Source organism: Jaculus jaculus, chromosome 8 (genome assembly GCF_020740685.1).
Source record: "Jaculus jaculus isolate mJacJac1 chromosome 8, mJacJac1.mat.Y.cur, whole genome shotgun sequence".
NCBI classification, from domain to species: domain Eukaryota; kingdom Metazoa; phylum Chordata; class Mammalia; order Rodentia; family Dipodidae; genus Jaculus; species Jaculus jaculus.
In genome coordinates, this window is record NC_059109.1 from 114,727,121 (window position 1) to 114,743,884 (window position 16,764).

At 43.4% G+C, this 16,764-nt stretch overlaps 1 protein-coding gene across 7 annotated transcripts in view; it reads left to right on the plus strand.

Moving 5' to 3' along the window:
• The window catches only part of Phf20 (PHD finger protein 20), a 124,335-nt gene that overhangs the window by 25,597 nt on the left and 81,974 nt on the right, over nt 1-16,764 (plus strand). For 6 of the 7 annotated variants that reach the window (XM_045156234.1, XM_045156239.1, XM_045156241.1 and 3 more), the window contains exons 3-4: nt 11,359-11,530; nt 16,443-16,527. In XM_045156234.1, the coding sequence (XP_045012169.1) occupies nt 11,359-11,530; nt 16,443-16,527 (257 nt within the window). Of the gene's footprint in view, nt 1-11,358; nt 11,531-16,442; nt 16,528-16,764 lie in introns of those variants that run through there. The other variant, XM_045156240.1, reaches the window with a different exon arrangement.

Genomic DNA, 16,764 nt, shown 5'->3' on the forward strand with positions numbered 1-16,764 from the left:
AGGCTAGTCTGCTGTTGGGACAGATGGTGTGCTCCTGACAGATGACAGGAAGAAGGCGGAAGGCATCAGGCAGAGCAAGCAGTTTCCATTCTCCCTACGAAACATCTTGACTAGGAGAAGCTGTAGCTTGTCATGTTAACCAGTTTATCCTCACAACCATGGTGGTGAGTGGGAAAGGCAAAATTAACCTCATTACAGAGAAGGAGAAGGACATAAATACAAACAAACAAAAAATCACAAATAACCTGGGCATGGTGATGCCATGTCTTTAATCCTACCACTAGGCAGGCAGAGGTAGGAGGATTGCTGTGAGTTTGAGGCCACCTTGAGACTACATAGTGAATTCCAGGTCAGTCTGGGCTAGAGCTAGACCCTACCTTGACCCCCCCCCAAAAAAAAATCCACAAAAAATATCACAAATAGCCAGGTGTGCTAGTATGATTGGAGAGAGCTTAGTGGTTAAGGTGTTTGCATGCAAAGCCAAAGGACCTTGGTTTCAGTTCCCCAGAACCCATGTTAGCCAGATGCTCAAGGTGGCACATGTATCTGAAGTTTGTTTGCAGTGGTTGGAGGCCCTGGTGTGCCCATTCTGTTCCCCTCTTTCTGCCCGTTTCTCTCTCACTCTCTCAAATAAATTAAATGAGATTTTTACTTTCATTTATTTGAGAAAAAGAGACAGATAGAATGGGCACACCAGGGCCTTCAGCTACAGTAAACGAACTCTAGATGTGTGTGCTACCTTGTGCATCTGGCTTATGTGGGTTCTGGGGAATTGAACCTGAGTTCTTTAGCTTCGCAGGCAGATGCCTTAACCACTAAGCCATCTCTCCAGCTGCTTATTCTTTATTTCTTTTTTATTTGTTTAAGAGGAGATTTTTTAAATTTTTTAAAATTTTTATTCATTTATTTGAGAGAGAGAGGCAGAGAGAGAGAAAGAGGGAGAAAGAGAGAATGGGCACGCCAGGGCCTCTAGCCACTGCAAATAAATTCCAGGTGCATGCGCCTCCTTGTGTATCTTGCATGCGTGGGTCCTGGGGAATCGAGCCTGGGTCCTTTGCTTTGTAGGCAAATGACTTAACCACTAAGCCATCTCTCCAGCCTCCTGCCCTCCCCCCCTTTTAAAGTAGGGTCTCACTCTAGCTCAGGCTGAATTGGAATTCATTATGTCGTCTCAGGGTGCCCATGAACTCATGGTGATCCTCCTACCTCTACCTCTCAAGTGCTGGGATTAAAGGCATGCACCACCACACCCAGCTTTTATTTTTATTTATTTATTGGAAAGGGAGAGTGAGCTATTATTGTTGGGGTTCTTTCCTGTGTTGCTGTTTTGTTTGGTTTATATAGAATATTAAGAATTAGGGCTGGGCGTGGTGGCACATGCCTTTAATCCCAGCACTCTGCAGGCAAAGGTAGGATCATTGTGAGTTCCAGGCCACTCTGAGAATACATAGTGAATTCCAGGTTAACCTGGGAGAGAGCAAGACCCTACCTCTCCCTTCCCCCCATATATTTTTTTTTGTTCATTTTTTATTTATTTATTTGAGAGCGACAGACACAGAGAGAAAGACAGAGGGAGAGAGAGAGAATGGGCGCGCCAGGGCTTCCAGCCACTGCAGACGAACTCCAGACGCATGTGCCCCCTTGTGCATCTGGCTAACGTGGGACCTGGGGAACCAAGCCTCGAACCAGGGTCCTTAGGCTTCACAGGCAAGCGCTTAACCGCTAAGCCATCTCTCCAGCACCCTCCCCATATTTTTTAATAAAAATATTTCTTTATTGGAGAGAGAGAGAGAGCTCATGAAAAAAAGAGAATGGATGCACTAGGGCCTCCTATCACAACAAATGAACTCCAGATGTGTGTGTAACTTTGTGCATCTGGCTTTACATGCGTTCTGAGAAACTGAACCAATAAATGCCTTTACCCCTGAGCCATTTCTCAGCCCCTTTGTTTTAAGATTTTTGTGGCAAGGTCCCTCTATCACAGGCCAACATGGAACAAACTCTAGCACAATATACTAAGTGATGCTCCTTCAGTCTCCCAGGTGCGAGAATTAAAAGACATTTGCCACCACTTCATGGCGATTGTCCTACCTCTGCCTCCCGAGTGCTGGGATTAAAGGCATGTGTACCAGTCTTGGCGTTCCTTTTTTTTTTTTAAGGTAGGGTTTCACTCTAGCCCAGGCTGACCTGGAATTCACTATGTAGTCTCAGGGTGGCTTTGAACTCATGGTGATCCTTCTACCTCTGCCTCCCAAGAGTACTGAGATTAAAGGTGTGTGCCACCACATGCTGTAGCCCTCCATTTGTTTTTAAAAAGTAATGTTTAATTTCTGAGTTTCCCACACATACAGAATAGCTTTTAATAAACCAGGCATTAATGCTATGGTTTGAAGACATATTATACAGATACTTTTTGTATAGCCAAGGGTGACCTTGAACACCTGACCTTCCTGTCTCCATTTCCAGAGAACTGAGATTTCAGGAATGGCTGGGCCTGGTGGCACATGCTTGTGACCAGGCTGAGGATTATTGTAAATCTGAGGCAGGTCTGGGCTACTGGACTACAGACTGAGGCTTTGTTTCAGAAATTTAAAAAAAAAAAAACACAAAAAACGGCTTAGAGAGATGGCTTACCAGTGAATGGTGCTTGTTTGTAAAGCCTGACAGTCTGCGTTTGATTCTTCAGTACCTACATAAGCCAGATGCACAAAGTGGCACATATATCTGGAGTTTGATTGTGGTGGGAGGAGGCCCTGCATGCCCATCTTCCTTCCCTCCCTTCTCCCTCCCTCCCCACCCCCTTGCAAATGAATAAAGTATTTATGTATTGATTCATATTTGCTTTTTCAAGGAGGATCTCACTCTAGCCCAGGCTGACCTGAAATATACTATATAGTCTCAGGGTGGCCTGGAATTCACTACGTAGCCTCAAGCTTTCTCGAACTGAGAGTGAGCCTCCTGCCTCTGCCTCCCAAGTGCTGGGATTAAAGGTGTGCACCACCACGCCTGGCTTGCCACTATTGTTTAAAAATATTTATTTATTTGACAGAGAAAGAGGGAGGGAGAGAGAATGGGCATGCCAGGGCCTCCAAACACTGCAAACACGTCCAGACATGTGCGTCCCTTGTGCATCTGGCTAATGTGGGTCCTGGGGAATTGAACCAGGGTCCTTTTTGCCACTATTTTTTTAAAAATACTATTTATTTGGGGGCTAGAGAGATGGCTTAGCATTTAAGGCACTTGTCTGCAAAGCCTATGGACCTGGGTTTAATTCTCCAGTGCCCACATAAACCAGATGCACAAGGTGGTATATATTTCTGAAGTTCATTTGCAGTGGCTAGAGGCCCTGGCATGCCCATATTCTCTCTCTCTCCTTTCCCCTTCCCCTCTCTATCTGCCACTCACACTCAACGAAATAAACAAAATGTTAAAAAAAAATATTATCTATTGGCTGGCCATGGTGGTGTACGCCTTTAAACCCAGTGCTTGGGGAGTAAAGGTAGGAGGATCACTGCGAGTTCAAGGCCAGCCTGAAGCCACATAGTGAATTCCAGGTCAGCCTGGGCTAATGTGGGACCCTACTTCAAAAACAAAATTACTTATTTTGCTGGGCGTGGTGGTGCCTTTAATGCCAGCACTCGGGAGGCAGAGGTAGAAGGATTGCCATGAGTTCGAGGCCACCCTGAGACTACATCGTGAATTCTAGGTCAGCTTGGGTTACAGTGAGACCCTACCTCAAAAAACCGAAAACCATAAAACAAAAACAAATTGCTTATTTGTTTACAAGCACAGAGAGAAAGGGAATGGGCATACCAGGGTCTCTTGTCACTGCTAACAAACCCTAGATACATGCGCCACCTTGTAGGGCACTGGATGTCAGCCTTTCTAAGCAAGTGCCTTTAACCACTGAGCCATCTCCTCAGTCCTCATGGCTCATTAGCCCCTTCTGGGCTGGACCATCAGTGTAAGCATTCAGGGCTTGAAACACTGTGTATTGTGAGAATACAAGAAGAAAAATGGAGCAGGAATGGTGGTGATGGGGCAGGAGAAAGATGTGTTCAAGTCCTTATTAGGAATAACAGTGATCATCATGATGTTGTTCAGCTGGTACTGATGGGAGGGGCTTAGGTTGCTGTACTTAGTGTTGCTGGTGGGACTCTTCTGTGCTAGAGAAGAAAGTTGAATTCAATACCCTTCCTTAATTGAAAGTGTCAGATGTTGATTAATGGGAGTATTGAAGGCATTAACAGAGAGATGCAGCACTGAAGGCAGCAGAATTTTTCTGCAGTTTAATAGCCAGTCCTTTTTTTTTTTTTTTTTTTTTGAGGTAGGGTTTCACTCTAGCCCAAGCTGACCTGGAATTCACTATGTAGTCTCAGGGTGGCCTTGAACTCAGAGCAATTCTCCTACCTGTGTCTCCCATGTGCTGGGATTAAATGTGTGCGCCACCACACCCGGCTCTTCTTTTTCACTAAATCCATTTCCATTTCCAACCTCTCTCTAGCAAAGACTGGTAATAGCTTAGCTTACAATGTTTCTTTTGTGCATAGAAATCACTGGCTTGTGCTGTGTGCTATGAGCCAGGGATAGAGGCACACTCTGATACTTGAAGCAAGATGAATGCTATATGTTTGCAGAAAGGCTATTTTTATAAGGAAAAAAATCTGGAAGCAGCCTAAATGTCCAAACTGGGCAAAAATTAAGGCAAATTTCAAGCTAGTCACTAGCCAGACTACTAAATAGTTAAGACAAGAGAAATATCAACATCAAGCTGGGCATGGTGTCACATGCCTTTAATCTCAGCACTGGGAAGCTGAGGTAAGAGGATTACTGTGAGTTTTAGGCTAACCTGAGACTACATAGTGAATTCCAGGTCAGCCTGGGCTACTCAAGCTGAGCCCCCTCCAAATCTATGAATGTATGTCACAACAAGGATATGTACATATGAAATTAAGTGCAGACTGGTCAGGGCCGGGTGTGGTGTCATACACATTTAATGCTAGCATTTAGGGAGGGTGTGGTAGGATCAAGGCCACCCTGACACTACATAGTGAATGCCTGGGCTAGTGAGACCCTCCTTTGAAAAACCTAAACCAAACCAAAACAAACAAAAAAGAGACAGGTCTTAATGGGTTCTGAGTTAGAAGATTTTGATGTTGATCTTGGTTGTAGTTGCTTGAACTCTTGAGTTTTCATTTCCACAAATTTGAGTGTATATAAAAGTAATAGTCACTCCTAAATTGTCATGGGATGGTGGTAAATATCAATATCAAGTGAAATACCTTATGTGAAAGTAGTTGGATAGTGAACCCTCAAGTAAACTGCATGTAGTCACCCCCCCCCCCCCCATAGCATCTCATTCTAGCTCAGGCTGTCTTGAAATTCACTACTTAGCCTTGGGCTGGTGTTGGACTCACAGTGGTCCTCCTATCTTAGCCTCCAGAGTGCTGGGTTAAAGGTTTGTGCCACCACATGAAGCCCCTTCCTTTCTTTTTTCAAGATTTATTTTTATTTATTCATTAGATACAGAGGTGGGGAGAGATAAAGAGAGTGAGAGTGTCAGGGCCTCCAGGCACTGCAAACAAACTGCAGATGCATGGGCCACCATGTGCATATGGCTTATGTGGGACCTGGAGAATTGAACCTGGGGTTCTTAGGCTTCACAGGCCTGCACCTTAACCGCTATGTCATCTCTACAGCCCTCTGTTTTTTTTTTTTTTGTAATTTGTTTTTTCAAAAATATTTTTATTTATTTATTTGAAAGAGAGAAGGCTTCTAGCCACTACAAACCAACTGCAGACTCATGCACCACCTTGTGTGCTTTACGTAGACACTGGGAACTTGAACCTTGGTGCTTAGGCTTTGCAGGCAAAGACCTTAACTGCTGATCCATCTCCCTAACCCTAATTTGCCTCGAAAGTGCTGAAATTACAGGCTGACCTGGAATTCACTGTGTAGTCGCAGGGTGGCCTTAAACCTCATGGTGATCCTCCTGCTTCTGCTTCTGGTGTTCTGGGATTAAAGGTGTGTGCCACTACACCCAGCTCAGTAATTTTTTTAAAGGCAAAATAACAGCAAGAAATTCACAAACAAAACAAATAAAATTTTGAATAGCTTCTTTTTTAAAAAAAATATTTATTTATTTATTTTTATTTGACAGAGAAAGACGGGGGGAGAGAGAAAGAATGGGCGGGTCAGGGCCTCCAGCCACTGCAAATGAACTTCAGTTGCGTGCACTCCCCCTGTGCATTTGGCTAACATTGGTTCTGGAGAATTGAACCTGGTCCCTTGGCTTTGCAGGCAGATGCCTTAACCACTAAGCTATCTCTCTAGCCCTGAACATCATCTTTTTGAAGTTTTTTATTTACTTGATGGTGGGGGGGAGGGAGGGAGGGCAGGAGGGAGAGAGAGAATGGGTGTACCAGGACTTTCAGCCACTGCAAATGAACTGCAAATGCATGTGCCTCCTTGGGCATCTGGCCTATGTGGGTCCTGGGGAATTGAACTTGGGCCCTTTGGATTTGCAGACAAGCACCTTAACTGCTAAGCCATTCCTCAAGCCCGAATATTGAATATCCTCTTTATTTTTCAAGTTAGGGTCACTCTAGCCCAGGGTTGCCTTGAACTCACAGTGATACTCCTGAGTACTGGGAATAAAGGTGTGTGCCACCACACCAAACAAGTTTTGAATCTTTTTTTTTTTTTCCCGAGGTAGGGTCTCATTCTAGCTGGCCTGGAATTCACTATGTAGTTTCAGGGTGGCCTGGAACTCATGGCGATCCTCCTACCTCTGCTTCCTGAGTGCTGGGATTTAAGGTGTGCTCTACACACTTGGCAGTTTTGAATGTCTTAAACCAGCTTGTAGTTGGATTTTTGAAGTTACAACTATTGTTTAGAGCTGATTATATAGTGTCCGGTTAATTTATTTTCAAGGAGCGTGAGAGAGAGAGAAAGACAAAGAGTGAGCAAGGTAGGGCCTCTTGCTATGCAAATGAACTCCAGATATATGTGCCATTTTGTGCATCTTGCTTTATGTGTGGACTGCGTGCCCCCAAACATTAGGCTTTGAAAGCATGCACCTTTAGTGGCTGAACCGTCCACCTGTTTTAGCACCACTTAAATTATATGGCGGTAATCTGACATCTTGACCTTTTAAGGTTTTTTTTTTTTTTTAAAAAACCTTTGTTTCCATCCCTTTATCACTCCTTCCCCTCTTTCCTTCTTCCCTCTTTCCCTCCCTCCTCTCATTTTCTTTGAAAGAAGAGTCTAGTCTGGTCTGGAACTCAGTTTGTTGTCCAGACTGTCCTCAAATTTATGGTCCTCCTGCCTCATCTCCTCAGTGCTGGGATTGCAGCTGTTAGCCACCGTGCCTAGTCTCCACCTGCCACCTTGAGATAGGATGTCATAACAGCCAAGGCTGGACTAGAACTCATTATGTAGTTCAGGCTAGCATCAAACTCATGATCTTTCTCTTGCCTTTGTCTTCTGAGGTTCTTGTGTAGGTAGTGTCAGCCACTGTGAGGTCATGAATATTAAGACCACTTTGTGTTTGGACTGGCTGCCTGCATTGTAAGCAGTCTTCCCCTTTCTTTTGGCTCATACATTCTTTCTGCCACCTCTTCCAAAATGGTCCCTGAGTCTTGGAGGGTGTGATAGAGATGTCTCACTTAGTGCTGAACACTCCACTGTCACTTCTTGTCAGCACAATGGTGACTTTTTTTCGAGGTAGGGTCTCACTCTAAGCCAGGCTGATCTGTAGGAGTAAAGGCGTTCATCATCATGTCCAGCTATTAGGAATTAGAAACATACCCTGTAAGTCCTTTGTGAAGATACTGCCATTGCCATCCACACCGCTGCTCTCCAGCACTCAAGCTGGTGTTCTGATCTTTGCCACTGCAGACTGGCAGCAGCTGCAGCAGAAGCTTCCCCGTGTTCTTAGGCCTTAACTCTGAGCTGAGTTAAGCACTGCATCTCAATAAGGCTTACATGTGCTTGGGAGTTTGAGAGGCAAGCACTAGTGTGCTTGGTCTGGCTATTAACTCATGGGTCTCTGCCACCTTTGTTGCCAATTGTAAGGGAGTTAGGAAATGTTTGTTTTTCTGACTCAATCTAGGAGGATGGAATGAAGATCAAAAGAGCCCATCTACTAAATTGGCCACACTTTTCCATAAATAATGGCTGCTCTTAGCTCCTTATGCATCCTCCCAGATATTTCACACATTTATCTCTCTCTTGTTTTTTTTTTTGGTTTTTCGAGGTAGGGTCTCAGTATAGCTCAGGGTGATCTGGAATTCACTATGTAGTCTCAGGGTGGCCTTGAACTCTTGGTGATTCTCCTACCTTTGCCTCCCAAGTGGTGGGATTAAAGGTGTGCGCCACCATGCCTGGCTTCATCTTCTTTTAAGAGCAAATAATAAGGCCAGGCATGATGGTGCATGCCTTTAATCCTAGCACTCAGAAGGTAGAGGTAGGATTGTCTGTGAATTCAAGGCCAGCCTGAGACTTAAGCAGTGAATTCCAGGTCAACCTAGATTAGAGCAAAAATCAAAAGTTGGGCATGGTGGCGCACACCTTTAATCCCAGCACTTGGGAGGCAGAGGTAGGAGGATCACCAAGAGTTTGAGGTCACCCTGATACTTCATAGTGAATTCCAGGTCAGCCTGAGCTAGAGAGAGACTTTACCTTGAAAAACCAAAACAAACAAACAACACACCAGAAGAACCCCACAAATAAAAATAGCAAAAAGGCCTGGACCAGAGTGAGACCCTACCTCGAAAAACCAAAAAAAAAAAAGCAAAAAGGTCAAAATTGAAACTGTATGGTCTAGTCTGGGCTATATGCTCATTCTTATTTATTGGCACATGCCAAATACTATCTAGTTGTTAAATGTTTGCTTTCTGACTCCTGCCTGCCCAGACATTTCGTATTTGTCATTTCTTTCAAGTTGTACTGCAACCAGCTTTACATGAAGGAACTGAGGCTTGGAAAGGTTGATTTAATAGTTCATAAGCTAAATAATTACCAGGTTGAGACTATATGTATGAGCATGTGTAAAGCATGAGCATGTGCATGCACGTTTGTGTGCCTATATGTAGAGGCCAAAGGTTGACAGCATCTGCCTTCCTCAAATGCTTCCTGCTTTATGTTTTTTTCTTTTCTTTCTTGTTAATTTTATTTGTTTATTTGAGAGAGGGAGGGAGGGAGGGAGAGAGAGAAAAAGAGAGGGAGGGAGGGAGGGAGAGAATGGGAGCATCAGTGCCTTTACCCACTGCAAATGAACGTCAGATGCTTGTGCCACTCTGCTTTTGGCTTTACGTGGGTACTTGTAAGCAAGTGCCTAAACTGCTAAGCCACCTCTCCAGTACTAATTTTTTATATTTTGTGTATGTGTGTGTGTGAGAGAGAGAGAGAGACAGACAGACAGAGAGACAGAGATTGGCATGCTAGGGTCTCAGCTACTGCAGTCGGACTCCAGATGCATGCACCAGCTAGTGGGCACGTTGCAACCTTGCACTTGCCTTTGTGCATTTGGCTAAGGTGGGATATGGAGAGTTCAAAATGGGTCCTTGGGTTTTGCAGGCATGCACCTTAACCACCAAGACATTTCTCCAGTCCCCAGTCCTGAATTTTTAAAAATTTGTCTTATTTTATTTATTTGAGAGAAAGAAAGATGCAGATAGAGAGAATGGGCATATCAAGGCCTTTGGCTGCTGCAAATGAACTCCAGATGCATGCGCCACCTTGTGTATCTGGGTTACATGGCTCTTTGGAATTGAACCTGGGTCCTTTGGCTTTGCAGGCAAGCATCTTAACCACTAAGCCATCTCTTCAGCCCCTGAGTTTTTATTTTTTATTTTTCCTTTTCGATGTAGAGTCTTGCTCTAGTTCAGGCTAATCTGGAATTAACTCTGTGTTCTCAGGGTAGCATAGAACTCATGGTGATTGATCATCCTTCAGCCTCCGAGTGCTGGGATCAAAGGCTTTGCCATCATGCCCAGCTCTGAATATTTTGTTTTAATTTTTTTTTCTGTTTTTTGTTTATTTATTTGAGAGTTACAGACAGAGAGAGGAAGAGGCAGATAGAGACAGAGAGAGAGAGAATGGGCGCAGCAGGGCTTCCAGCTGCTGCAAATGAACTCTAGACACATGTGCTCCCTTGTGCATCTGGCTAACATGGGTCCTGGGGAATTGAGCCTCGAACTGGGGTCCTTAGGCTTCACAGGCAAGTGCTTCACTGCTAAGCCATCTCTCCAGCCCTGAATATTTTTTAATTAGATAATTCATTTTATAAATTAATTTGTTTGAAAGCAGAGAGAGATAGAAAAGAGACAGAAAGAATGGGCATGCCAGGGCCTCGAGCTGCTGCAGATGAGCTCCAGATGCATATACTACTTTGTGCATCTGGGTTTACATGGGTGTTGGTACTGGGGACTTGAGCCTGGATTGTTAGGCTTTGCAGGCAACTGCCTTAACCACTGGGCCATCTCTCCAGCCTTTATTAGAGAACTCTTTATTAGTTTCTGTAATCAAACCCTCATAGATAAGACTTTACATATTTAATATAATGTTACTCCTGCACAAATAGATAAAACATTAACATTTCTAGACCTGTATGGCTATTAAGACATTTAATTTTTTTAAGATTTTGAATTGTTTTGCTACAGGGTCTATAGTCTAGACTGTTCTCAAACTCTTAGCAGTTCTCCCACAGCCTCCCAAGTGCTATAATTACAGGTGTGAGTCACAATGTCCAGCTGAGATTTGAAGCCAAGTCTATTATCTTCCATAATTTGTTGTTTGACCTAATTGCACAGCATCTGAAAATGGAAGGCTTTCTGTCTTGGCTGGGCAGGGGAGACACGTTTTACTTTGTAGCCTAGGCTGGGCTTGAATTTTCAGCTATTCCCCTGTCTCAGCTGGGATTACAGGGGTGCACCACCATGCTTGGCTTCAAAATAATAGGCCTTTAATTCTTCTTTTCTTTCTTTTTTTTTTTTTTGAGGTAGGGCCTCACTTTGGTCCAGGCTGACCTGGAATTAACTCTGTCATCTCAGGGTGGCCTTGAACTCATGGCAGTCCTCCTACCTCTGCCTCCCAAGTGCTGGGATTAAAGGCATGTACCACCATGCCTGGCTCTAATTCTTTATTTTTTAAAATTTTTTACAATATTTGGGTACACTTTATTTTTACATGGGTTAACATTCTGCTATATTTCATTTCATTCATTCTTTTGAAATTCTTTATTTTTTTATGCCTTTAATTCTTTGGTAACATTTTTCTGTGGGAAGAGTTTTGGTGGCCTTCTATTTTGGATATCTTGGGTGGGTATTAAAGCAGCTTTAATTTTTTCTGGCCCAGGTATCCAGCTCACATAGAAGACATTGACTACGAAGAAGGCAAAGTCCTCATCCATTTTAAGCGCTGGAACCATCGTTATGATGAGTGGTTCTGCTGGGATAGTCCTTATTTACGCCCTTTAGAGAAAATACAGCTCAGGAAAGAGGGCTTACATGAAGACGACGGATGTTCTGTGAGTAACAAATCTGGGGAGTTAGGTACTGAATGAGGTCAAAGGACAGTTTGTGTTCCAGCCTTAATGCTCAGTAGGAAAATCAGCACCACTGGTGAACACTTTCTATTGTTGCCTTCAGTTGTAACTGTGATCTCTGTGACATGCAGGGTCTTGAAGAGTTCAATGTCTTTTTAGTGGCTTTTTTTTTGAGATAGAGTTTCACTCTAGCCCAGGTTGACCTGGAATTCACTGTATAGACGCAGGGTGACTCTGAACTCATGACAATCCTCCTACTTCTGCCTTCCAAGTGCTGGGATTATAGAGGTGTACGCTATTGCACACAGCTTGGAGAGTTCAATCTTCATCTTGTTAATGTAGCTTGTGTACCAGCTTATAAATTTGTTTGAGGCTCCATTGACAATGCACGGGATCTTACCGTATTATTTATTTATTATTTATTTATAGAGATAGAAGCAGACAGAGAGAGAGAAGAAGGGAGGAAGGGAAGGGGAGAGAATGGGCACAGCAGGGCCTCTAGCCACTGCAAATGAACTTCAGACAATGCGCCACTTTGTGTATCTGGCTTATGTGCGTATTGGATAATCAAACGTGAGTCGTTAGGCTTCTCAGTCAAATACCTTAACTACCAAGCCATCTCTCCATCCCAGGACCTTACTTTTATTTTTATTTATTTACTTATTTTTGAGGTAGGATCTTGCTCTAGCCCTGGTTGACCTGGAATTCACCATGTAGTCTCAGGGTGGCCTTGAACTGAAGGTGATCCTTACCTCTGCCTCCTGAGTGCTGAAATTAAAGGATATTTTTATTTATTTAAGAGATTGAGGAAGAGTGAGAGAATGGGCATACCAGGACCTCTAGCTATTGTTAATGAACTCTGGATGCATGTGCCACCATATACATCTGGCTTTAAGTGGGTTCTGGGGAATTGAACTTGAGTCCTTAGGCTTCAAAGGCAAGTGCCTTAAGTGCTAAGCCATCTGTCCAGCCCAAGGACCTTACTTTTATACTCAGTTGTTTTCCTAGTCTACAATACTGCTGGATATGTAGTTGGTTTTAATGAAATATTTATTGAATAAGACAGTTGTGGTGGCTTATCCCAGCATTTGCAAGGCTAATATAGGAGGATTGTTGAGTTTGAGGCCAGCCTGGGCTATGGAGTAAAACCTTGTTTTAACAAATCTATAGGCATATTGGCACGTACCTGTAATTTCATCCCCTGGGAGGAAGAGGTAGGAGAATTTAGAGTTCAAGGTCATCCTAAGCTACATATAGGGGTTAAGGCCAGCTCTTGCTAAATAAGGCTTAGTCTCAAACAATCAAAAATAAAGCAAAAGGGAAACAAAAATATAAAACCAAAAAGCTGGAGAGGTGGGCATGGTGGTGCATGCCTTTAATCCCAGTCTGGGGCTAGAATGAGTTCCAGGTTAGACTGGGCTAGAGTGAGACCCCACTTCAAAAAAGAAAAAAAGAAATTCTGGGCTTGGTGGCCCATACCTGTAATCTCATAATTTTAGCATTTAGGAAGCAGAAGCAGGAGTTCATGGCCTTAAGACCAGATCCACTGTGTGCATAGAATATTGTATGCTAAGTATTCTACACATCAAGATTATTTGTTCTGCTCACCTACTACTGTCTGATCATTGATTGAGCAAGCATTTCATGTATGAATCTTGTACTAGTTTCATACACAAAGTTTTCTATAAGCCTTTAAAGAACTTGGAGTTGATTGGATTGCACTTCTCTTTTCTAAATTTCATCATTGTGGTTGTAGGTTTTGCTGACTGAACAGTGACTCATGATGTATGACTTCTAAGTTTTTTTTTTTTTTTTTTTTTTGAGGTAGGGTCTTACTCTAGTCCAGGCTGGCCTGGAATTCACTATGTAGTCTCAGGGTGACCTCAAAATCTTGGCAAACCTCCTACCTTTGCCTCCTGAGTGCTGGGATTAAAGGCGTGTACTACCACGCCCGTAACTTCTAAATTTTTAAACTGGCTTTAATCTGTGACTGGGATAGTCCTGATGTTTTGGGATCTGACTCAGCCTGGGTTCTGGTTTCCATTTTAACTTTTACCAGGGAACTTGAACTCTGGCTGGCCTTTTTGCTTTGCTTTGTTTTTCTCCTAATTTGTGATTGTTCAGTTTTATTCCATTTGATCATTCAGTGTACATTCTACTGAAGTAATCAGTGCAAACTGTGCTGAGGAAACAGCATGAACTCTGAAAGGTGAATGGGTGCTTCCCTTTTGCAAAAGACCAGTAGATGTGTGGATGATGTTAAATAGCATGGATGTTGCCTCTTGTCGATTAAGTTAGCCTTATTCCTTTCAGCTCCTGAGCTGGGTGGGTTCCCTGGTGGCTTGGACTTTTAGTTTTACTTGTGCTGTGTAATGGACAGGGGAGGATAAGCTCAGTGCTTTTCTGTGCCTACCCAGACCTCCCAGGTTTGGGAACTCTTGTGTCCCAGTTTTATTTATTTTTCTCCCCCATCCTCCCTCCCTTTCTTTTTTGCCTTTTCACGGTAAGGTCTTGCAGTAGCTCAGACTGACCTGGAATTCACTGTGTACTCTCAGGGTGGCCTCGAACTCAGAGCAGTCCTTCTACCTTTGCCTTCCCAGTGCTGGGATTAAAGATGTGTGCCACCACACCTGGCTCCTTATTGTTGTTATTATTTTATTTATTTATAGGTAGGATCTCCCTCTAGCCCAGGCTAACCTGGATGTCATATTTCATAGTGATCCTCCTACCTCTGCCTTCTCAGTGTTGGGATTAAAGGGGTGTGCCACCACACCTGGCCTCTTATTTTTCTTTTAAGTTTTATTTATTTATTTGAGAGAGAGAGAGACAGACAGACTGACAGAGACAGATAGAATGGGTACACCAGGGCCTCTAGTCACTGCAGACAAACTCCAGATGCATGTGCTACCTTGTGCATTTGACTTACATGGGTACTAGGGAATTAAACCTGGGTCTTTAGGCTTTGCAGGCAAACCCCTTAACTGCTAAACTATCCCCCTAGCCATCCTTTGTTTTATGTTTTTTTTGTTTTTTCTGAGATAGGGGCTCTACCGATGACCTGGAATTCACTATATAGTCTCAGGGTGGCCTCAAACGTATGGTGATCCTTCTACCTCTGCCTCTTGAGTGCTGGGATTAAAGGCATGCACCATCATGCCCCGCTCCCTCCTTAATTTTTTTTTAAACAAATTCTTTTTTTTTTTTTTTTTTAATTTCTTTAGTTATTTGAAAGCGACAGGCAGAGAGAGAAAGAGGCAGATAGAGAATGGGCATGCCAGGGCCTCCAGCCACTGCACATGAACTCCAGACGCATATACCCCCTTGTGCATCTGGCTAATGTGGGTCCTGGGGAATCAAGCCTCGAACCGGGGTCCTTAGGCTTCACAGGCAAGCGCTTAACCGCTAAGCCATCTCTCCAGCTCCAGCTCCCCCTCCTTTTTTTTTTTGGTTTTTCAAGGTAGGGCCTCACTCTAGCTCAGGCTGACCTGGAATTCACTCTGTATGCTCAGGGTGGCCTCAAACTCATACAATCCTCCCACCTCTGCCTCCCGAGTACACCACCATGCCTGGCTTTCCCCCTCCTTTTTTAAAATGAATTTTCTTTTTAATTTCCTTACAGTAAAGTTGGTTTTTTTTGTTTTGTTTTGTTTTTTGAGGTAGGGTCTCACACTAGCCTAGGCTGACCTGCAATTCACTACGTAGTCTCAGGGTGGCCTTGAACTCATGACAATCCTCCTACCTGTCTCCCATGTCCTGGATTTAAAGGAATGAGCTACCATGTCCAGTTTATTATTATTTTTTTAATATATGTGCTATATTTTTCTAAATTTTATTTATTTGAAAGAGAAAAAGAGGCAGAGAGAGAGAATGGGCGCACCAGGGCCTCCAGCCACTGCAAACAAACTCCAGATGCATGTGCCCCATTGTGCATCTGGCTTATATGGGTCCTAGGGAATCGAACCCATATCCTTTGGCTTTGTAGGCAAAGGCCTTAACCACTAAGCCATCTCTTCAGCCCCCAGCTTATTTATTTTGTTTAAAAAACAGTTTATTTATTTATTTGAGGGAGAGAGAGAAGGAGATAGATTGATAGGGAGAAAGAATAGGTGCATCAGGGCCTTTACTGAACTCCAGACACATGTGCCACCTTGTATATCTGTAGGCTTACGTGGTACTGAGGAATTGAACTTTGGCTTTGCAGGCAAGCACCTTAACCACTAAGCCATCTCTCCAGTCCCCCCCCCTTTTTTTTTTTTTTTAAGTCATAATCTTACTTGAGCCTAGGTTAACCTGGAATTCAGTCTGTGTAGCCCAGGCTCGCCTTGAAAATGATTCTCCTGCTTCAGTATCCTGAGTACTCATATTGCAAGCATGATCCAGCATGTGTAGTCTAGCCCTCTCATTTAAAAAATAAAAAAAATCTGTTCTGGGGGCAGATAGAGAAATGGCATGCCAAGGTTTCCAGCCACTACAAATGAACTCTAGGTGCATGTGCCACCTTGTGCATCTGGCTTTACATGGGTACTGGGGAATTGAATGTGTTTCCTTAAGCTTTGCAGGCAAGCACCTTCACCGCTAAGCTATTTCTCTAGCCCACAGCCCTCTTCATTTTGATTCCCTTGCTGAACATCAGAATCATCTTCCATCCCAATACCCCTTCCCTTCCCACTCCCATTGTTTCATTGTCTTTGAGATAGAGTCTTGTTGTGTAGCCTAGGTTTGTTTTGATCTTCCTACCTCAGTTTCCTAAGTGCTGGGAGTATGGTTGTGTGCCCTTCATACCTAGCCTTCCCTTCCCACTCTTGTATGCATCCTAGCTTCTTTTATCAATTCTGGTATAATGTATGTCCTATGAAATTCAGTTGGTAACAGAATTTTTAAAATGTTTTTCTAGGAATTTCAAATAAATGAGCAGGTCCTTGCTTGCTGGTCTGATTGTCGATTTTATCCAGCCAAAGTCACTTCTGTGAACAAGGATGGTAAGGCATTTGGATTTATTTTCACTTATGTAGGGGAATTCCATAGTATAGTAAGTATATTGTCGGTGTTTATTTCCTGGGGTTCCACTTTCTTCAAGTTTATATGTTACTCATTAAGGAGAGATTACAAATGGAAAGAAGTTCGGGTATAGAGGTGATGTTTGGCCTGGGTTTAAGCCCTACCACCACACACACGCATGCACACACACACAAAAAAAAAAAAAAGAAAAGAAAAGA